The 23,958-nt window shown below is 39.6% G+C and overlaps 1 protein-coding gene across 2 annotated transcripts in view; it reads right to left on the reverse strand.

The window, feature by feature from the left end:
• GGH (gamma-glutamyl hydrolase) overlaps positions 1-22,167 on the reverse strand; it is a 23,304-nt gene extending 1,137 nt beyond the window's left edge. Inside the window, exons 1-8 of one of the 2 annotated variants that reach the window (XM_017507354.1) lie at positions 21,788-22,167; positions 18,777-18,891; positions 13,006-13,056; positions 9,934-10,018; positions 8,907-9,045; positions 6,786-6,892; positions 6,618-6,708; positions 248-385 (exon numbers count right to left, since the gene is read on the reverse strand). In XM_017507354.1, coding sequence (XP_017362843.1) covers positions 248-385; positions 6,618-6,708; positions 6,786-6,892; positions 8,907-9,045; positions 9,934-10,018; positions 13,006-13,056; positions 18,777-18,891; positions 21,788-21,896 — 835 coding nt within the window. In that variant the 5' untranslated portion in view covers positions 21,897-22,167. Of the gene's footprint in view, positions 1-247; positions 386-6,617; positions 6,709-6,785; positions 6,893-8,906; positions 9,046-9,933; positions 10,019-13,005; positions 13,057-18,776; positions 18,892-20,242; positions 20,393-21,787 lie in introns of those variants that run through there. The other variant, XM_017507355.2, reaches the window with a different exon arrangement.
• Positions 22,168-23,958: the final 1,791 nt, after the last annotated feature.

Raw genomic sequence — 23,958 nt, forward strand, 5'->3', positions numbered from 1 at the left:
GAAGTGGAAGGGAAGGGGGAACGGAAGAGAAGGAGGAAGGGAAGGGAAGGGGAAGGGAAGGGGAGGGAAGAAAAGGGAAGGGAAGGGGGAAGGGGAGGGGAGGGAAGTGGGAAGGGAAGGGGGAAGGGAAGGAGAAGGGAAGGGAAGGGAAGAAAAGAGGGAAGGGAAAGGGAAGCGGGGCGGGAAGGGGAAGGGAAGGGAAATGGGAAGGGAAGGGGAATGACAAAGTTATGTACCCTCATATTACCTTCATTAACAAAGAACTCTGCTAAATAAAATGCAGTTTTCACAGCTTTAGGTGCGTGGGAAATGCCATCCAATTTCTTCCACTCATAAGGTGCTTTCTCTGGATGCCACTGGACACCATATACCGGATATTTATATCCTGTGGGAAGAACGCAAATCAGTAAGTCCTAAGAATGGTTTAAAATGTTACTTATAATGAAATTGGTTTATGTCTTATGTAAAACATTTTATAACTCACAACAGAACACAACGTAAAACTGTACATATTCTCACAGTCACAAAATAATATCCATTCACATTCAATGTGAAAATTCCCAGTAACACATTTCACTGATTAGCAACCTTTTACAATCTGTAGTACAATTTGCTTTTGAGATACTCACAGCACAGTAAAAGCTGAGCTGAGGAATCTATCCCCGTCCAAAAGTCAGGTGCACATTTTATTGGTGATACAAGTTTCTTCCACAATGAGCCTCTTTCTCCCCCATCTCACAGCATGCTTTCCCATCCTCCCATAATGACTTATTCATATAAGAATGAACTATGGCAGCCCTGCTGGTGTCCTTCCACACAAGCCAGTCTGTCCCAGCCTAAACTGTGTCTATCAGTCTATGGAATGACTGATGACTTTGTGGTATAAATTTTTGAAATACTTTTTAAAAGTTTTAAAGTAGACATGAAACATGAAGGGACACAGAGCTGCTGACAATTGTTGAAGGTGATACATAGACACCCAGGGGTCATATTACTCTACTTTTACATACACATGAACAATTCCAGAATTCAAAAGAAAGTGTGACTATGTATAATAGTTACCTTCAGAAAAATGCACATATTTCTCTCTTCTTCAGACACGCCTTTCCTCATTTTGATTTGAAAAAAAAAATAAAATCTCCCCTCTTACTTTTTGCTTTGGAATTGTAACCATGAATACCATCAGAAAGCACTTGGAGAAATGAAGAGAATTAATGGAATAAGAGATACGTAGGGGTATACGCACTGACCATTCTCATCTCAGCAAGCTTTCTGACTAAAAAGCAGGCCACAGAAGGCAAGCATTTTATCCCAGCTTTGTGGGTGTTCACGAGAAGAAACACCTGCCTCATGCAACTCCAGGCACTCAGCTCCCTGCCTCCCCCACTTCCCTGCGACACTGCCCTTTCTTTCCCTCTGTTCTGGGACTACATGTGAAGCTACGAGAATGAGACCCGCAGGCTGGGGGCCTAGGAAATTAACTGTTACACACAGTTAACTGAAAGGCAGATCTTGTAGTGTATTGTCCAATGCATGAAAAGCATTGAGAACAAAAAATGTCTCAAATCATAATAAGTTTGTATCTAATAGACTCAGAGACAGACAGAGATGTACACACACACATATATATATGAGAAGTCTTCAAAAAGCTCATGGAAAATGTGTATTATGCAGAGATTTCAAAATTTTTTTGCACCAAAATAAAATTGTACTAACTTGTATGAACAGGACTGAGTATGATGCACTAAGAAGGATAAGACATCAGTTTGAAAAGAACCCCTGTAAGAGCAATATGAATTTTGCTAAAATTGAAGACACAACAAATAGCAGATTTAAGGTGAAGCGTGGATGGAAGAATGGTGAAATCACTGACGCTTTATGAAAAGTTTATGGGAATAATGCCCCAGAGAAGTCAGCAGTTTACAAATGGATAACTCATTTTAAGACGGAGTAAGACAATGTTGAAGCCCTCGGGGCAGACTATTCACATCCATTTGCCAGGAAAATATGTATCTTGTTCCTGTCCTAATTGAAGAAGACCGACAATAAACAGTAGAACCAATAGCCAACACTATGAACATCTCAACTTACATAATCCTAACTGAAAAATTAAAGTTGAGCAAACTTTCCACTCGATGGGTGCCAAAACCATTGCACCCAGATCAGCTGCACACAAGAGCAGAGCTTTCAATGCACATTTTTAACGGGTGAGGTCAAGATCCCACGGCATTACTTTGAAGAACTGTCACTGCAGATAAAACATGGCTTTATCAGTATGAACCTGAAAACACAATCAAAGCAATGACTACCGAAAGGTGAAAGTGGTCCAGTCAAAGCCAAAGTGGACTGGTCAAGAGCAAAGGTTATAATGGTTTTTGGTGCTCCAAGGCATTTTGCTTGTTGATTTTCTGGAGAACCAAAGAACAGTAACATTTGCTTTTTATGTGTTTTTAGAAAGTCAGACAAAGCTTTAAGCAGATAAACTCCCAAGAAAGCTTCACCAGAGTCCTTCTCCACCATGACAATGTTCCTGCTCATTCCTTTCATCCAACACTGGCTATTTAGTGAGCGTTTTGATGGGAAACCATTATGACCTTATGGTCCTGATTTGGCTCCTTCCAACTTCTTATTTCCTAATCTTAAAAAAATCTTTTCTTTGTAGGGCACTCATTTCTGCTAATAATGTAAAAAAGACTGCATTTGACAAGGTTAAATTCACAGGACCATCAGTTCTTTAGGGATGGACTAAAAGGTTGGTATCATCATGGGCAAAAGTGTCTTGAACTTGACAGAACTTATTTTAAGAAATAAAGTTTATAGTTTTTATTTTCATATTTTAATTCCATTTTTCCCACAAACTTTTTTGAAGTCACTGACATTCAGTAGAGAGTGAGATTTACTCTTCTTTAGTAAGCTACATTACTAAAAGACCAGTGCAGTTTCCTGAAAACTAGGAATCATGCCCTGCCTCACTGATTTAGAACAAAAGTATCAAAAGTGGAAATAAAATATGCAAATAATAAAGCATCTCAAGTGTTCCTATCTTGGAGGTATGAGAAAATTTTCAAACGATCCTGGGATGGCCCAGTCAAAGGCAGAACATGGAACCTGATTCCCCAACTTCCAACTCAATGTTCTTTCATTTAAATAATTAGGCATTCATTAGACATCTATGAGGTTTACATAAAGCCCTGGAAATACAAAGGAGAATTAAGACACAGTTGCTGATCTCAGCAAGCTCTTAGTCTAGAGGGATGACAGAACACGAGCAAATACATGCATTAAGAAACATTCCCACGTAGCACAAAGCACCAAGGATGTGGAGAGGAGGAATAATGGTAGAGAAGCCTCTAGGGATGGCAGGTGGCCTGGGTTTTTCAAGATGGCTATGAGTTCATCAGGAGAAAGGAATAGGAGAAAGGGGGAGCTTTTCAAAGAGGAAAGCACAGGAGAAGCAGTGCAGAGGCAAGAAGCATGGCTCTGTGGCAGGGCTGTGTGTACCAAACAGGTCGTGCAGGGCACCAGCCAGAGGTGAAGGCAGGGAGAGGGCATGGAGGAAATGAGCTGGGAAATCTAGACTTCATCCGCCAATGCAGAAGAGGCACCGAGGAGTTCTGTTCAAGCAATACCAACAGACTGTTCCTTCAGTGATCACGAGTGGCTGACTGGAAGATGGGTTTTTGGCAGATGGTTAATGCTGCTGATGTAGCAAAGTACACTGGATTGGAAGAAACATGACTCATACTTCCAAAGCCCTTCCACAGTCCCTCCCAAACCTTCAGCCCAGTGAGAATGACTCTCATAATTGTTCATCACCCCATCCTTTCCTTAGATTTACCGCTAAACAATACATTGTTTCTTTTTTGCCAAATTTAATCATCATATAAATGAAAACATACAGCATATATTTCCTTGTGACCTGCTTCTTTAACTCAAAACTGTCTTCATGATTCATTCGTTCGTACATGCAGGTATGCCCACTGATTTTAATAGCTGTATATAGTATTACTTATCCTTGCACTGTTGGACTTCTGGGTCGTTTCCCATTTTTTTGCTTGTATGAACATAATGTCACATACATTTCTATGTATATGAAATTATTTCATTAAGGTATTTTTTTAACCAATGAATAAAATTGCCAAGTAATAAAACTGGAAAATGTTTGATTTTACTAAGAAAGGCCAAAATGTTTTCCAATCGTCAGTGCATGACAGCACCCGCTGTGCCACACCTGGGTAACACTAGTTATCAGCAGACTTCTTAATTTTGCCAGTCTGGTGGGTATAAAATGGTTTTTTACTTTGGTTTCTATTTGCATTCCCCGATCAGTAATTACACTGAGCAACTTATCTCACCAACCCATAAGCGGACAGGACAATCAAGTTTCTTTTGTATGGTACCTATTCAAATCTCGTATCGTGTGTGTGTGTGTGTGTGTGTGTGTGTGTGTGTGTGTGCACGGTGGAGTCTTGCTCTGTCGCTGAGGCTTGAGTGCAGTGGTACGGTATCGGCTCACTGAAACCTCCATCCCCAAGGTTCACGCAATTCTCCTGCCTCAGCCTCCTGAGTAGCTGGGATTACAGGCATGCACCACCACGCCTGGCTGAATTTTGTATTTTTAGTAGAGATGGGGTTTCACCATGTTGTCCAGGCTGGTCTCCAACTCCTGACCTCAAGTGATCCGCCCACCTCGGCCTCCGAAAGTGCTGGCATATAGGTGTCAGCCACCATACCAAGCCCTTGTATCCATTTTTAATAATCTATCTTTTCTTCTTAAATCATAGTTTTACTTTATATAAGTTGGACACATATCCTTTGCCAATTATGTGTATTGCAAATATTTCCTTTTTTTCTCCATGTAATTTTTTTTTCATGAACACAACTTCTTCATTTCATTGAATTCATCAAACTTTTCCTTTATGGTTTGTTTCTATATTGTTGCTCCTTCCCTTAAACAAGATCATAAAGACATTCTCCTTTATTTCTTCTAAAACTATTGTAGTGTGCCTTTCTCCTTAGGTCTTTCATCCACCTGAATTTTTTTTTTTTTTAATATGGAAAAAGAGTCTGTCTCTGTCCTACTTTTTCCCATTCCTTCAAAATCACTTTACCCTCCAGATTCTAACCTTTATTCCAACACATTTGACATTTACATTTACAAGTCTGAATGGACATTGGATTCTGAATGCTTCCTTCACATCTATTTTCTATTCTAGTTCATTAATTTCTCCTCTACTATGTCTAATCTTTTGATTAATTCAATTATATATATATTTTTTTAAACAGAGTCTAGCTCTGTCATCCAGGCTGCAGTGCAGTGGCACAATCTCAGCTCACTGAAACCTCCAAGCAGCTGGGACTACAGGCACGCACCACCATGCCCAGCTTTTTATTTAATTTATTTATTTTTTATTTTTAGTAGAGACAGGGTTTCACCATGTTGGCCAGGTTTGTCTTGAACTTCTGATTTCGGGTGATCCGCCTCGGCCTCCCAAAGTGCTGGGAATTCAGGTGTGAGCCACCACACCTGGCCTCAATTTTAATTTCTAATAGTTAAATTTGTTTTTTTCAAAACTGATTGTTTCATGCCTATATTTTCAAGCATTCTTATTTAAAACTTAAAATATATTATACTTTATCTCATAATACTAATATCTAACATTTGTGCAGGTCTACTTCCACATCTGTTATTTCTGCAAGTTCTCACTCATAGTACATTGCTTGACTGTACATTAGTAGTATTTTGGCTATGAAGTGCTCATATTCCTTCCAACTTCATATATGGAAATTCCTTGAAGCCTGGGATGAATGTCTGGTCCTCTTAAGATAATTATTTACATTTGCTTCAGCCTCACAAGTAAGAGAATTACCAGTCTGAGACAACCTCATACAAAATTCTTGCCTTAAGATTTGTCCAACTTCCCAGTTAGTGTAATGCTGGCCATACTAGAACAGGCCATCACTATGAACACTCCAAGCCGTATTCACTGCCCCTACCCCACTCCTTTAGTGCTAAGGCTCAGGATGGGCAATTTTCCTTGCAATTCTGTAGGCAGGGTTCTAGGTATATTTTGAGTTCACCCTTATATTGCAGGCACAGTTTACCAGGTCCTGCTCCATGAGATACTATTTATATAGAGGGTCCTGACATTGTCTCAAGTTCTCCTGATTCAATAATAATACTGGTTTAAATATTCGACTCAACCCTTAAAATTATGGACCTGAGTATCTTTATTTCCTTGCTACTTCATCAACGTATTTAATACGTTTTTCTATAACACCCACATTCGCTTTGTTGTTGGCTGGAAGACAGCCTGTCAAAGTATTTAATCTGCAATATTGCTAGAAACAGAAGTCATTTTCTTCATTTCTTTCTTCATCCCCACACCTTTTATTCTTTTATTTTTCTTCTTCACCACCCCATTCAGGAAAATACCCAGGAAAACTGCAATTAATTTGAAACATGGACAAAACATGTCTCCTATCTCCCAAAATGCCCTAACTTCCATCTTCAGGCCCCAAAGTAACATGATTTTACTCGTAAGTCACATATAAAATCAAAATTTTAAAATATAAAATTAGTAAGTCAAATAAAATATACATGCGATAATGATTACCTTCCATTGTTGAAATAAACTCAATGTCGCCATCTGTATTTGTAGTTAAGACATTGAAAAATTTCTTTAAATTTCCATTCTTCGTAAAATTCTAGAGTATGAAAATAAAACAATTACTTTGGCAGTTATTCTAAACGTATTAATGTCATTGTATAATTACTGTGATACCTTCATGGAGAGGCTCCACTTATGGAAATTAGCAGTCAGAGGTTCTACTGCTAATGACAGCAACAAGTCAGTAGGAAAATTCTGGAACATTCTGCTCTGCAAGTGACCTGAAATAATTTAAGTACAAAAGAAATAATTTAAACCAAAAAGTAAAATCCACTGAAGTCACTTATCTGCACCCAAAGAGAAGCTATTATAAAGACCATAATCAAGATGACTAAAGAATAAGCAAAACACATCATTTTCATAGAAATATTCCAATCAAGCACACAAATGTGTTTAACATAAACTCAAACATACTCCAGATATAAGTAGCTTTCTTCTGGAATTTTAACATAAATAGGTAAAATTCTTCTGATATGAGTATTGGCAAGCTAGCTATAGAACAGGCAGAGAATCGTAACTACAGTTCCACAGACAATTCTGAAAAAGTTAAAATTTTCTGTGAGTGTACTTATTTGCCCAGGAAAGGATCCAAAACTTTCAACATATCTGAGACAAACAAATAAAAATGCCAACAATGTAGAAAAGAACATAACCAAGCCCTCTGTAAACAGATCAAAAAGCAATATCTTAGTGGTCAACTCTGAAGGCTCTATAGTCAGATACACAGACTCCAACACCAGCAAACAGATTCTGAAAAAAACAAACTGATGTTTTCAAGGCGATAGTACCAGCTGTTTCAAACCAGACCCCTTATTCTTGCTAGAGACTTCCATGAAAACTGCAGAACCTTGAAACATGCCTTTTCTGTATAAACTCGGTCCTGGCAACACACAACCAAAGTACTCTGACCTAATACATGTACTTCCCACAAGGCTTTTGCAATGATTAAGTGAGAAAATGGAAGAAAGAACCTTCAAAAGCATAAAGCATTCTGTAAGTTTTACGTATGACTACTACTTTCCTTGCAGATCCTTATGAGAATAGAAATAGCTAGTGGCTTCAAGTCTTGAGCATTCAGAGATCAAGTAACCTACAGCAATCATTATCTAGTTAGACAGAGTGGTATCATCAAGAATCTATCTGGTCTTTGTCCTGGGTTCCTGATGGGAAGCTTCTAAAACCCTTGGAATTCCCAGAATGATAAAAGTATTTTTGGTATGCTAATGTGGTAATTCAAGGTGGGTCCCTCAATTATTTCAGGATGAGGACTAATCATCAGAAAAACTGACTTCATGATTAGAAGGTTGAAACTTTGAGCCAGCCCAATCAATCTCCAAGAATGAAAGAGGGGCTAGAGATTGAGTTCAATCAATTATACTTTCATAATAATGCTCCAATAAAAACTCTGGACACCAAAACTCACTGGAGTCCCTGATTGCTGAGTAAATATAGCACTTCCCAGTGGCTCAAGCCTGTAATCAGCACTGTGGGAGGCCGAGGTAGGCAGATCAGCTGAGGTCAGCAGTTGAGACCAACCTGGTCAACATGGTAAAACCTTGTCTCTACTAAAATACAAAAATCAGCCAAGTGTGGTGGCACTCCTGTAGTCCCAGCTACTCAGGAGGCTGAGGCAGGAGAATTTCTTAAGCCCTGGAGTTGGAGGTTGCAGTGAGCAGAGATCATGCCATGCACTCCACTCTGGATGACAGAGTGAGACTCTGTCTCAAATATATATATATATATATGTTAATTTTATATATTAATTATATATATATATATATATATACAGTACTTAGCACAGGGACTAGAAAACATCATCTTATTTAATTCTCTCAAAAAAACCCAAAGGGTTAGACCCTTTTGCAAATGAGGACATTGAACCTCACAGAGGTAAAATGATTCCTCAAGGTCAAAGTGAGAAAGCTAGGACTCAAAACCAGATCCAATTTCCGAGTTCTTAACCTGACCTCTTAATCAGGACACATAGTCCTGATATCACTAAAAGCAATGAGTTATTAAAATTCACAATTCCCTAAGTCATCCATATAAATGAGTACAAGGATGGTCATTCACGTCTTCCACCTGTGCAAATAATTTAAATGCTAAGCTTATAAGCATTTTTTTCTTCAGGGAAAAACCTAAAAAGAAAATAAAAATAAGCACTTTCTTTCATATTTGCTACTTACTAATCCTACCCAGCAAATATTTTTAGAGGGTTGAAAAGAGTACTCTTACCTCCAGTGAAGTTCAGCGGCATTGCCACGTCAACAGTATCTGTGACAGTTAATAAGTACTCTCCACTAACCAGTACTGAAAGTTCTTCAAATCCTAGGCATGTGCCCCACACCGGAAAATAGTCTCCAGCATCAAAACTCTTCGCAAATGGAAAAGAGAAAACTACGTTTATTCAAACTTCTCAAAATAAAAATTAGCCATATCTTTTGTCATTACTAAACAGGTACCTGAGTTACCCATGGATTTCTGAAGAATTCTTCAGGATCCATAAGTAGACTATCACTTAATCTCTCTTCAGACCAAACTCCCACACAGGGTGGAAACCATGAGCTGTGGACACACTGTATATCTTGACCGAAAGACTATAAAAGCCTAAAGATGATTGAGCTTAGCTACTAAAAGTTTGAAACATGTATTTCAAAGGCTAAAAATGGTTATTTAGGGAAAGATTTAAGGGGGGATTGGTAAGACACTAGGGCCAGCAAGATTAATTTAAAAATCACTGTTAACAGTTGAGGAGAGAAACAGTAAGGATCTGAACTATGATACAAAGGCAGTCCCACTGTGAACACTACAAAGGAGAAGTCAGAGGCTCGGAGGCTCTGCTTGGTAAATGAACATGGAGTCTATGGTAACTGTGAAGAAAGGTCAAATAGGATTGAATGAGTTGGAAAGAACAGATTTCAAGAAGAGGTGAGAATTAATAACATAGAAACAATGCCCATAAAATAAAAAAGAGGACAGAGGGAGACATCAGAATGACTACACCACATGAGGACATGATTCACATTAACGAGCATCAAGAGAGGGCCAGTCAGCAGGGCTCTGAGAGTCTCTGGAAGCCCAGAATTAGATGAAGCACATGGAAAATAGGCAGGAACAGCCAAGAACAGGTGCCTCCAGGTTAAAGGTGTGATGAGGCCAAGGGTAACTGTGAAGGAAGCATTACCATCTGTTAAAAAATGAACTATTCTCACAAAAACTTATAAAAACCCATCTGGAATAATAATCAATAACTGATACTTACCTGTATGGAGAAGTTGTAAAATATTTTGGCTACCTTAGCATAATCTGAGTGCTTGAGGTCAGCACTTCCGCCGGGGAAAAGGATTCTGAAACAATGTCACATAAATCAAATAGGGTCTATTTTGCCAACCCCAACCCGTACACACACAGAAAACAATCTTTTTATTTTAAAACAACTTTTCTTATTACATAAGCAGTAAGATCCTTAAAGAAAATTAGAAAAGTAAAGCAAAAAAGAAAATATAAAGTATTTACAATCCTAGCCATTCAGAAACGATAGCACTTTAGTGCATATTTTCCCAATACTTCTTCAATACGTTTATTTAATGAAATAGAGTGTGGAAGAACTAAAAGTATATAACTAGAGAGGGGCAAGAGTACACACAGCTAGAAATCAAAGACAGACAAAATTCCACCTATAGCCAGGTTTAAATGAAGGTGATCAGTGATTCCAAATCAACTGCAGGTCCATAACTGTGGTTAGGTTTTAGCTCACAAATAATTTAACTGTGAAGAACAAGCTGGTCATAAAAATATATGTAAGCTAGAATTAAATCTCTGTAAGCATTTAATTCTTATCACCCTAGGTCTCTTCAGATATAAGCACAGTATTAGAACACTTTTTTCAAGAAACATAATTATGATTCTAGAAAAAGTCTAGGAAAAGAAGGCAGTCATAAATATTTGATATTATTTTACCTATTCATAAAGCTAAAATACAGAAAAATATTTTACCATGTTTTTATGCCAACTTTTAAAATTAAACTTTAAATTTAAAATTTATAGCAAGATCTTGAAAGAACCAACGATATTCAAAAGAGATAACAAAAATGAGATTAAACAATTAAACATACTAGAATTTTGAAAATATTTAAATATGAGTTTGAGATATGTGAAATATCACTTGTGAGATTGTTGTTATTCAAGAAATATATTCTGTTTCTTCCATGAGCCAGGCTCAGGGCTAGCCTGAAAAGACAAACATGAGTGCCTTTTCCTGTTAGGAAGAGCACACAGTCTGGCAGGAAACACATAAACACCTGTGTGGGAGAACGTCTGCCACAAAACCAAGCAAAAGCTCCCACAATCAAAAGTGGCTCAGTGAAGACTCATTAGCAGTTCTCTCTTTCCACTAACTCAGTTTTTTTTTTTTTTTTTTAATTTTTATGTTTTGCATCCCAGGTCTCCAGCCTGCAGACATTAACTTAGTATTTAAAAAGCTGCCTCTGACCATATCTGGTATGTCTAACCCCAAAGTCCTTTCAGGCAGCTAAACCTGACTGTTCCTCCTATATGACAAACTCCTTAAAGCACGGCTCTGTCTGTTCATCTCTGTATTCCCCTGCAAAATACTATGGGGTCCACTGCATAAAAGAAACTCAATAAAGGTGCTTTAGAAGTCGCATTAGAATACTGCTCATTTTCTGGTGACACTCAGAGATATAAATAAGGCTCCCAATTTACCCCACTTTGGAGTGAGCTTTCAGTGACCACATGAGAGAGAAACAGAGCCTACAGGAGTGAGAATTAGAGGCAATGCAGAAAACAGGCGAAGAAGATAGAAAATGGACTCCTTTTGCTGGTTTGCATGAAGACACACTGAGCATCTGGACAGGCTAGCACCCGTAAGTATGTACACCTATCCACACTGCTACTTCATTTCAGATTCCTTTCCAAACAGGAATGCAACTGGGGAGGGGGTGGGAAGGAAATGAAGTGATTCAAAAGTCTATATTCAAGGTTCTACTATTATATTCTAGCCTGGACTTAATGATCTTTGTCCATGCCAAAGTACCTTGCACACAGCACATACTGGGCGTTGTAAATGTTTTACTAAATTGAACCGATTTTACGAGAAATATTTACTAAACCAAACTGAAGGTAAATGATTTTCTAAACATGGCTTTTTATAAGAAACAATAAATTAGCATAGGTTTAGAAGTAAAAATAATAATAAAGCTCTTTTTAAAAAACGTTTTACAGTAAAACACTTCTTCCCACTCTACTCTGAATCAGAAACTACTGCCATTAAAATCTGTTGTGTTGATTTGGTAGAAATATGCGTTATCTCCTCACCTCTACCTTTAACAAAAAGCAAACAGAGTGTATGCTATACACACCATTACATGCCTTGCCTTTTTCAAATAACACTATCGCATTGTCCATAGAACAATGGTGATCCAAGTCAGCATCTATAGATAGCTTCATTTTTTTAATTCCTGTATCGTATTCTAGTAAATGTACATTGTTTTATTTAACCAACTCCCACCTGATGGACCACTGGGTGACTGTCAGACAATATTACTAATACAGTGCATTTATTTGGGTCTAAGTCTTCATGCCAGGTGGAAATATATTTATAAAATAAAATTCCTCCTCATGTTCCCAGGTCAAAGACTATATGTGTTTCTAATTTCAATAGGTATTGCAATATTGCCCCCAAAAAGACTACATGATTTACATTTCCTCTAATGAATTATGAGCATACTTGTTTCCTCACAGGCCCTGTAGAGTATAAGCAAATTTTCTGACCTCTGCCAACTTGGTAATTAAATGTTTTTGATTGCTATAATTAGCCTTCTTTCCTAAAATGAAGAGTAACGGTAACGGCAAACATTTTTTTCATTTTTTCATTTTCTGAGAGCTAACATATCTTTTATGGTGAGGCTAGAGGATAGAACATTTTTTTTTTCAATTTACATGAAAAAAAATCAACATCCTCAGACTTTGGACTTAGAAACCCCATATGCAAGCAGTATGCATGCCATTCAAGGTAGCTTCAAAACATTTAAGATGAGCATTAAAAGAATGAAGATACATGTCACCCATTAAAAAAATTGTATGTGTCTACCATGTAACAATTATATACTTCCTAACCTGCCTCTTCCTCTTTTGAAGGATTTTCACATCTCTCAAGAAAATCTATGCTATAAAAGAACTCAGAAAACTAATGTTATACTACTCTAAGATAGTTACATACAAACATGTATAATATTTATATGGTTTCTTTTACAAAAGCAGACATATATGTAGACCACTCACACACTGTATCAAACCAGTGCTGCAAACTTACCCATTAATAGATTTGAAAAGTATTTCATACTCTTTCACTGTAAGATCGGGCCTGAAAACAATAAAAACAGTTACTGTTGTATTTGTGTAACTTAGAAGTAAACCTCTAAATAAAGCCGCCACATTACTTTTAAAAAGCCAAAGGAAAAATAATTTTTAATTACTAGAAAATATTACCTCTCTACTTTCCTAGAGGCATTTTTGCAAACCACTTGAAAGCCACATAATTCTATCCTTGTTTTGCTAATGAGAAAAGTAAATACGTTTTTCTGTGGTCTAATGTAATTTAATATTGTGAAGTATGTGTTAGTATGCAAAACATTAAAGATCATGAGATTTGGGCACCAAGTAATTTCTCTACTAACCAAGAACTACTAAAAGAAATGTAAGGATATTCAGTAGTTTTATATAGAGACTCTTTCAAAGAACTTTATTATCATGTCTATTTAACTACAGTCAACTCTGGCAGATTGAAACAATATAAATACATGCCAAGTCTCTGCTTCATTTCACCCCAACAAACTAGTTGAAGCCGTCTGGGGACTACTGTGCATTCCAAAGTCAAGATGGTTCAGATCCAGTCTGAACTGATGGACTACAGAGAGATCACTGAAGACAGGCCTAAATGCCCAGGTAATCACTCTGAAATACCCTTGATCAAACACCCCTTAAGAGCCTCCTAACAATTGCTGTGCTATTCGTGACTTTATTCCCTTTCTCCAGAAAAAAAAGATAGGATTAATTTGTGACATATGGCAACAACATTTACTAAGTCACAGTAAGATATTTGCTCTCCCAAAAGTTCAATAAAATGCAACAACAAGGGAAGAGAGTATCGGATTGATGAAATCCTTTCAAGAACTTTCCCACATTTAGCAGCCTTCTGTTCCTGTGAGAGAATAAATGGTACCTGCCCTCTCAAACGGCCTAAAAGAAGCAGACTTACGATTAGATGCCAACTAGTCCATTTCTGCCCCCAAAGAAGTTTTAAGGGTAGGTAAGTTCCCTCACACCCGTTACTAGCTAGACACCTGTGATACCCAGAACACAGGCTGTGCTTTGTCAGCAAACAACTCTGGGATCTACTCTAAGTCCAAACAAGCTGTGCAAGTCCAGGTCTGTTATTCACAAGTTCATAGTAATCCCTTCCTGGCAGAGAGCCACAAAGCAATGGGTGATACCAGGACAATGCTTACCATGGTCTTAAGAGGAGAAAACACTGACAGCCCTGCCTTGGAAAGCTATAAGGAGGTGAAATATGAATCTGCATGTTCCCAGTATACTGCCAGTCTAATCTCCCCAGATTGTGGCAACAAAAAGGAACCAACCAGTCAGGACCCAGAATTATTCCCATGGATATTTAAACTAGAATGGGCAACCACCACCATCAGGGACCAAAATGGATTTAGATCACCCAGCTGCGCTCCAAGGACTCCTGCCAGCTAGCAGTACAAGCTAGTTTCAGTCATTGGATTAATTCTAAATAAATGGCTCCCACACTGTCCATGACTATAGTTTTGGTCCCCACTTATCACTATCAAGGGGCCTAATCGTCACAGGGGAAGGAGTGTGCCAGGTTACAACTCTGGTGCCTTGGGGCCCTGGCAGAGAAAACAGGCAAAGGTACACTTTTTGAATACAGCTGTTAGTTGCATGTTGTCAGACATGTCTTGAAACAAAAGCCCCTTTCAACAAGGTATGAGAAACAGTTTACTCTTTCCTTAACTATTAAAACATGGCTTCACCCGGTTGATGATGGCAAATGACACAAAGCTTTAGCAGCGTGAAAAGGATGGTAGACACTGTTGCCAACAGGGAGTGTTTGCCCAATTTAAACCCAATCTAGATAACTGTCTTCGAAAGAACTAACAATTCAGACACTTATGAAGTCTGATCTGTAGTCCTTGGGGTTTTTTTTGAGATGTGGTCTGGCTCTGTAGCCCAGGCTGGAGTGCAGTACATCTCAGCTCACTGCAACCTCTACCTCCTGGGCTCAATGATCCTCCCACCTCAACCTCCTGAGTAGCTGAGGCCATTGGTGCACGCCACCACGCATGGCTCATTTTTAAAAAGCTTTTTGTAGACAGGGGTTTTGCCATGTTGCCCAAGCTGGTCTTGAACTCATGAGCTTAAGCGATCTTCCCACCTCAGCCTCTCAAAGTGCTGGAATAACAGATGTGAGCCACTGCACCCAGCCTGATTTGTGTTTTAAAATGCTGTGTGAACAAAACATATTTTTAAATCAAAAGCAGCAGTCCATGGACTGCTGTATGCTACCTCTGAGGAAGCAGGACATTCTGTTTTCTGCTAGTCCCACACTGGGAATTTATGACAACCTGAGAGCACCAAGCACCTGAGAGAGAAGGCAGCAAAACGAAGGTGGAAGGAAACCAAAGATAAATTTCTTGACCTACTTCAGAATGTTTCCTAACTCTCCTGCCTCTTCCTTTTCACTTCTAAACCACAGACGTCGACTCCCAGTATCCAAAATTCAGAAATGAACCTAACACCATCATGATCATTTCAAACTTATCTTGTATCAGGTAATCCTTCGCAGGGTAGTCCATGAACTTAGCCCCTTGTATTACATCGTTTCTACAGGATTGCATGATTCAAACAATATACCTTAAATGAACTCTGAGAAACCAAGCTGGAAATTAACTTGCATGCTGACAGTCGTGTTCTCAGCCTCTCTCATAAATACTAACATTCTGCAAAGTCATCCGGTTTCAAAACTCCCATGATTTCAAAACTTCCATCATCCTTATTTATTTCTTCTTCCCTGTACCCTTTTATTAGTCATCACATGTTGGTGATTTTTTTTTTTTTTTAACAACACTTACCTATCAATCCCACACCACCGGCCTAAGCCCTCAACACTTCACACCTAGCCTATTGCAACCATCTCTAAGTTGGTCTACCTGCCTTTAGGCATTCTGTGTGTTTTTTTAAAGACCTTTTTTAAGAGTCATTTCAGGTTCACAGCAAAATTAAGGGGAAGATTAAAGATTTTCTATATAACCCCTACCCCAAAACATGCATAGCTTCCTCCATTAACATCTTGGGTGGTACACTGTAACATTTGATAAAAATACACTGACACATCATATTTGCCCAAATCCTAGTTTACAATGGAGTTCATTCTTGGAATTGTACTGTCTTCAATTTTTTGGATGAGTTTCTGAAGGACTGTTATTAATTCTGCTTTAGATGTTTGGTAGAATTCACCAACTGGTCTTGGGCTTTTCTGTGTTGAGAGGCTGTTGATTACCAATTCAATCTCTTCACCAGTGATAGGTTTGTTTCCTATTTATGATTCAGTCTTGGTAGACTATGATTCTAATAATTTATTTGTTTCTTCTAGGTTACACACTTTGTTGGCACATAGTTTCTTATAAGTAGTCTTTTACGAACCTTTTTATTTCTGTAGCATTAGTTGTAATGTCTCCTCTTTCATTTATGATTTTACTTCATTTATTTTGTATAATTTCAACTTTTATTTTAGATTCAGAGGGTATGTATGCAGATTTGTTACATGGGTATATGTGTGATGCTGAGGTTTGGGGTACAAATGATCCTGTCATGCAGATAGTGAGCACAATATCCAATAGATAGTTTTTCGGCCCTTATCCCCTTCCTCGTCTAGTAGCCCCCCAGCATCTACTGCTGCCATCTTTGTGTTTACATGTACCCAATGTTTAGCTTCCACTTAAGTAAGAACATGTGGTATTTGGTTTTCTGTACCTGCATTAATTCACTTGAGATAATGGCCTCCAGCTGCATCCACGTTGCAGCAAAGCACATGATTTTGTTCTTTTGCATAGCTGCTCTACCTGTTGTTTGTCCTTCCCATCTCCCACCCACACTGTCAGCACTAACGTCCTAGAAGAATAGCTTGCATTAAAAAGCTTTCTTGATGAAAACTCTGAAACACTGTGCAGAAGACTGTCTGGAGCCTCTCCCTCAGCTCTAACACTCTGGTGTTGTATGGGTTCCAAATTAAATTTCATTTGAAAAATCAGATACGCTACTAAAATATGAAAGACTAATATCAAAAGCAAATGATAATCTTGGTGTAGAAACAGTTAATTTAAATGTAAAAGATCATGTGAGAAGACAATTCTTATAAATCTAAACCTAAAACCATTTTGTGGTACAATTCTCTCAACAGTAATATTTGCATTTTATTATTAATATTATATTTGAACAGTACTTTTGTTATAATTTTTATGAGGAATTATTTACAAAAACAGGTTGTACAGAATAATGTGTTGTGAAATCACTTAAAATGGATTAGATGTGGGTGCTGAAAGATTTAACAAACATTAATTTTAGCTGACAAGATGTTATAAATACTTACAAGATTTGGGTTAGCTCCTTCCAAATGAAAAATATGGAAAGAATTTAATTCTAAATGAAAATATGAGATGCATCATTTTATTTATTTATTTATTTATTTTTTGAGACGGAATTTCGCTCTTGTTACCCAGGCTGGAGTGCAATGGTGTGTGATCTTGGCTCACCGCAACCTCTGCCCCCTGAGTTCAAGCAATTCTCCTGCCTCAGCTTCCCAAGTAGCTGGGACTACAGGCATGGTGGCACAGCTAATTTCTGTATTTTTAGTAGAGATGGGGTTTCACCATGATGACCAGGATGGTCTCGATCTCTTGACCTCGTGATCCACCCGCCTCGGCCTCCCAAAGTGCTGGGATTATGGGCATGAGCCACCGCGCCCAGCCAAATCATTTTATTCTTATAGGAATATTTTATCACAAAATAATATAGCGCCTTTAAAAGCACAATATCTATAGTCTACACGGAAGCATCACTAATGCAATAGCAATTTACAAATTTTTAAAGTAGAGCGTGAAGGTATTTTAAAAGTCATCTTCTAAAAACCTCCTTTATTCCCTAAATGTTCTCTTATCCTAATATTATGAAAGAACACTGGCTAAATTGTAGATTCATTTTAAAATTTTTTTTTATTTCAATAGCCTTTGGGGTAAAAATGGTTTTGGGTTACATGGATGAATTGTATAGTGGTTAAGTCTAAAATTTCAATGTACCAGTTACCCAAGTAATGTACACTGTACCCAATATGTAGCTTTCTAACCTTCACCCCCCAACCACCCTCTCCCTCTCTGAGTTTCCATAAATTTTAGATTATGTTACTCCATTACCTTCATAGTGTCTGTGAGGACCAACTTTCCCGGAGTAAAGGAAACTATCATTTCATTCTTGATGCTAATGCATATGACATACAGTACCTCTAATGATGTTACAGGTAACACACAGCTTCCCACATTAAACAATTCAAAGAGAGACTCTAAGCAACAAGTTTGTGGCTAAAATCAGATGCAATGTTACTGCATTTAAACAACATAACCATAAGAGAGAAAGCACAAATTTTAGAGATATTATGCAGTAATTATTTTTGTTTTTTGAGATGCAGTCTCGCTCTGTTGCCCAAACTGGAGGGAAGTGGTGCAGTCTCAACTCACTGCAACCTCCACCTCCCTGGTTCAAGCGATTCTCCTGCTTCAGCCTCCCCAGTAGCTCAGATTACAGGTGTGCACCACCACGCCTGGATAATTTTTGTATTTTTGGTAGAGATGACATTTCACCAGGTAGGACAGGCTGGTCTCGAACTCCTGACCTCAGGTGGTCCACCCACCTCAGCATCCCAAAGAGCTGGGATTACACACGTGAGTCACTGCAGCCAGACGTATGCAGCAATTTTTTATACAAAGTAAAAAAAACACTAGATCATACCTTACTGGTACAACTCTTGCACCTGCAGACTCCAGATACTTTACATAGGATGCAGCAATATAGTATCTTCCATAGTTTTTCATGACTGTATTACGGCATTTTTGCATTAATATTCCTAATAACAAAAAAAAATTTAGTTCAAGCAAGTTTCTTTTCTTCTTGCTCAGAAACTGAAACATATCACAGCAAAAATATCATATTTTATTACTTCATTTCACAGAATTAAACAGGAAGTTTCTCCTGCAAGTCCATCTAAAGGCTGTGGGAAAGAAGCAGGGAAGGCTGATCTTAGTTTCAAGTAGATCTTTCCCACACCGCATCAGGGAGGCCAAATAAGCCCCCAAAGAAGGCTTACAATAGCACTTACAGCCTTCACCCAACTGTACACCTAGAATCCATCTCAAGAATACAGATCCTTAAATCTACAAGGCCACCACTCCTTTCCCACACATACTCCCAGACACACGATTCCCTGACAATGATGCGAAGAGTGAAAATATCTTCCATCAACATCTCTCCAACATTACCTTAGCCCAAGCTATCAATATCTCTCCTCTCCCCGCCACACTATTATAATAAACTCTTAGAAGGTCTTGCTACATCTTTTCTTAAGAGCTCCCCCAAGCACCAAGCAGCTGTCCACGTAAGAAGCAAATTGGATCATATCACCATTCCTATTCCTACAGTCATTCAATACATACTGTTGAATCATACCACATGCCAGGCAACGAACTAGTTGCTGGGGACACAAAACTATAAGCAAACCAAACAAAAACTCCTGCCCTGTGTGCATTAATTCGAGTGTATAGCAGGGAGGAGAGAGAGGATGAACAATAAACAAGCTAAAAAGGCATAATATATAGAGTGATGGCTTGTCCTAAGCACTAAGGAGAGAAAGAAGGTGGGGAAGGAGATCCCATTTATGGAGGAGAGGACAGTCTCTTCAACACGGTGGCCAGGCAAGTCCTCCCTGAGAAGGTAAAACATGACATTTGAGCCAGGACCTCAGAGAGGTGAGAGAGTAAACCATATTTATATATCTGGGAAAAGAGCAATCCACGACAAAGGAAAAGCAAGTGCAAAGGCCAGGAGTCAGGAATGGGCCTGTCATGGAGCAAAGAATCGGTATTATTAGAACCAGGTGAGTGAAGGCAGAATGCAATAGGAAACGACATCAGGGAGAGATAAATCAGCAAGCAGGTGTCACCACCTTGTTTAACTACCTCAGTGGGTCCCTAAACTCTAACAAACTCTGTAAGACCCTATGTGCTCTGCCCCGCCCATCTCTCTGGCCTCCTTTTATCACTGAAACCCAGCCCCAGCACAGTACAGCAACCAGTCCACATCAAAACACGTCTGTAGGGTGAGTACCTGTGCCTACTCCTATTCAGCACTTCAGCATCTGGAACACTTTCAGTGTCTTTGTAGGCTACCTGACAGGATGAGCAGCTGTCTGTATTACTCACTTTTGTGTTCCCAGCTTCTTACAATTGGCATTCATCAGGTATTCAGGTAACATGTCAAACGCCAAAATTTGTTCATAAGGCTTTTTCTCCTTGCTGGTAGGTAAGATCATCTTCACTAAGGAATATAACATTTGGCTAGGGATCGAAGAACTAGGAGTGTTATAGGAAATGGAGTGGTACAGGGTACATGGGGTGAGGTATCACAGAGGAGACATCATGGGAGCACAAGGATACCAGAAACAGAAGTACATGAGAGTGAGCTCCACCAACCACCACCCTCCCTCGGCCCACGCATACTCACTTTTCCCATCCCTGGGAAAAGAGCTCAGGCTGTACTCCCTGTCCCTCAAAATGTGACCACAATTCCACCCATACTTTAAGGCCATCTCACAACTTTTGTGGCTGCCTTGTCATCTTTTAATCCTCTGCACTTCCTTGGGCAAGACTGTGCACATAATAGGTACTCATTTAACGATTTTGTGTTAACTGATCTCAGTGACCACAACCAAAGTCCCTTTTGTAAATATTTGACACAGGACTACCCCGGATTCTAGGAAAGAGATGAAGAACCCCTCTGGTTGGTTGGTTGGTTTGTTTTTTCTGTTCTCTGGACACACAATATGCAACCTGTTACATTAATTTAGTTTTGGTTAGTTCGTGGAGAATCAAATCACCATGTTAAGCAGCTATGAAATAAGTTCCAAATATTAGTAAGCAACCCATTTGAAAATTGGGCACTACCCATATAAAAAACATTCATCTACTTTGTTGAGTTACAGAATACGGTAATCATCTTCGCAGAAGAAAAAAAAATAGTATGAAAGGCATAATCCTACAGCCAAAATAAAACGAAAGCTAATGTCCATACACAAATTTCTTTTGGCAAATTTTAACCCCAGGATGATTTCTCCTAGATAGCTTTCCCTGAGCCTGTCTCAAATGTGCGTTTTGGTAACTCAAACTGATTTTACTATCTCTTTAAAACACAAATGTGTTGGAAACGAAAAATTGTGTGCTTCATTTTAACACCAAATAGAACAGACATTAGGATATTAGCCACTGCTGTCCTCTGCTATGAACATGACAAAATCCAAGTTATACCTTAATTTCTTGATTTTATATTATAAGTACTGGTATTTTAAATACGCCCTCAACCCGAGACATTTTAACAAATATAATGCATGTACAGCATTTGTAGATGTAAATGAGCAAAAATCCCCAACTACGTGCCAAAAAGAAATGTTTCCTTTAAGTAGAAATTCCTAGCTGTGTACAAAAAAGAAAATCCGCAGCATTCTTCGCAGTGCACCCCCCTCCCTCCCATCTTTAAAAGCCATAAGGGAATGAACGAGGCACCTGAACCAGGTACATTTCAGTACGGCCCAAATGGTACCCAGCCCGGGTTCTCCCCTGCACCATAAGCAAAGGCACACACATGGGGGTTTTCCCCGGCGGGCAGTGCCGGCTGGAGCGCGGCGGCGGAAGGCGACCAGCGCCGACATCCAGCCCCTCCCAGCCTGCTGCGGCCCCGCACAGCCTCCTTACCGATGATGGGCTTCTTGGCAGTGTCGCTGTAGGGTCTGGACAGCCCGAGGCTCGCCGCCCCGCAAAGGAGCAGGCCCAGCAAGGACAGCAGGCGGCCCAGGCTCGCCATGGCGCTCGCCGCCTCCCGCCGCCTTTCAAAACCTCTGCGGGCGGGCGGGCGGGTGGGGGCTGCAGCCAGGACACCCCGCGGCAGCGCACTCGGGTGGGGCCCGGATGGGCGGTGCTGCCCCGCACGGGCCTATGGGAAATGCAGTCCAGGCACGCGTTAGGCGGCCTTGTGGCGGCGGTGGGCGGCTCTGCGAGAGTGATACGAGCCGCGCGCCCTCCTTATCACTCTGTCCCCGCTCCGCAACCGCGATCCCCACAGGCCGCCTAAGCAGAAACTGTAAATTCCTGGGATGGGTACCGGGTGGTCTCCTCGTCCTTCCCTTTCAACTGTTAATGCCGACGTGGCCTTCAGTCAGGCGTACAAAACTGGGCCAGCCAACCCGGGTCCTTGAGAGCGTGGGTGTCCCCGGCCGAGTGTGGTAACCCAGCAGCGGGGAGGCCAGCGGGGCATTCTAGAAGGGGCCTGAGAACTGGGCGCCAACCGCACCGCGGGCTGGAAGGTCGGGCCCTGTCTCTGGGAATGCTGACAGACACACGGCCCCGACCTTCCAGCCGGCGGTGCGGTTGTGCCTCCGAATGTGAATGTCCACCTCTTGCTATTTTGGGGGTCCGGACAACTGTGGGAAGTGAAGAAGACAGGACGGCGATGTGAACACACGCACGGCTCAGAATGCGTCTACTCCCGGCGTCTCCTGCGAGGCGGGCACGCCCAGGCCACGCCTGCGGAGCATCAGCCTCCCCTGATCAACCGCTGTCAGCACCGCCCACCGACAACCACTAAGTAGCCTGCCACCGGCGCAGAAATGGTGACTGGTTGCTAGTCATTAAAATTACTGTGATTGTTCCTAAATATATGGATATATAGCTTGTACTAGGTGAAAGTTCCCGTCTATAAGGGCCAACTTAAATTCAGAATAAAACAATGTTTGAAAACCTACTACATCAATGCTCAGTATTAAGGGTGAAAACATACCTTAGCCAATGTCTTTTTCACAAGAGATTTAAATTTAGTAATTTTCCTTAAAGGCAAAAACTTGACTCGTAGAGAAATCACGAACAGTTTTAGCATATTGCAAGAAGAGTAAATGCAGTGAATAATCTGGTTTAACAAGAAAATAACGCTATTGTAAAAGGGTGTGGTGAGAGGTAAGCAATAAAGGATGTGATGAAAGACATGAAAAGGCCGAGCTGCTTTTGAGCATGATTAAATAGACAAGTAGCCTTGTAAATAGGAACTTGTGGTGCCAGAATAATTGACTATTCACATAGAAATTTTTTTTTTAACCTGGCATTGCACACAAAAATAAACAGGTAAAGTGAATTTGTAAATACGAAAGGCAAAATGTTATACTTTGACAAGAAAATATAGAAACATACGTTCATTACTTTGGCTGTCAGAAGGGTTTCATAAAACATGAAAAAAGTTAATTAAAAATTGACTATATAACTAAGAAAATTAAAGTTAAAGCACAATCTTGGAAAATATAGTTATAAAATAGAGGCAAGTATTTCTAAAATTTACAAAGAAATAATAAGAACAATAACACAATAGAAAAATGGAAAAAATATGAAAAGCAAGCCAAACTTTCTGTACTCATCAGAAAAATGCAAGTTAAAATAACATTTCACATCCATTAGACTGTGTAGAAAAACAGCCTGTTTCCTGGCAAGAGTGACACCATCTTGAAGCAAAACTACCATGAGGACTGATGTTGGACGCCTGCACACCAAGGTGTTCTGCAGCAAAGATCTTTAAACAATGCTCATAACATCCATAACCCCTCATAAAGATGCTTATCTAATGTCCCCAGTGGTTACAATTGTTTAAGAGCTAACCAGTTGCACTTGTCTTTACCTTAAAAGCTTGCTAGATAAATAATACTTTCTGGAGGGCAAGTACAGAGGTTGCTTTTGTTTGTCTCTATTCTTTCCTTCTGAGAGATTGGATTTGTCAGCCTCTTTGGTCTCCAAGCTTCCTTGGGCTTTGGAAGCAGGTTTCCATAAATTGACAAAAATGTAAGTCAAGGATGTAGGAAAATGAGAGTTGTCTGCACTTCTGGCCG

Source organism: Cebus imitator, unplaced genomic scaffold, assembly GCF_001604975.1.
Source record: "Cebus imitator isolate Cc_AM_T3 unplaced genomic scaffold, Cebus_imitator-1.0 Scaffold373, whole genome shotgun sequence".
NCBI classification, from domain to species: Eukaryota; Metazoa; Chordata; class Mammalia; order Primates; family Cebidae; genus Cebus; species Cebus imitator.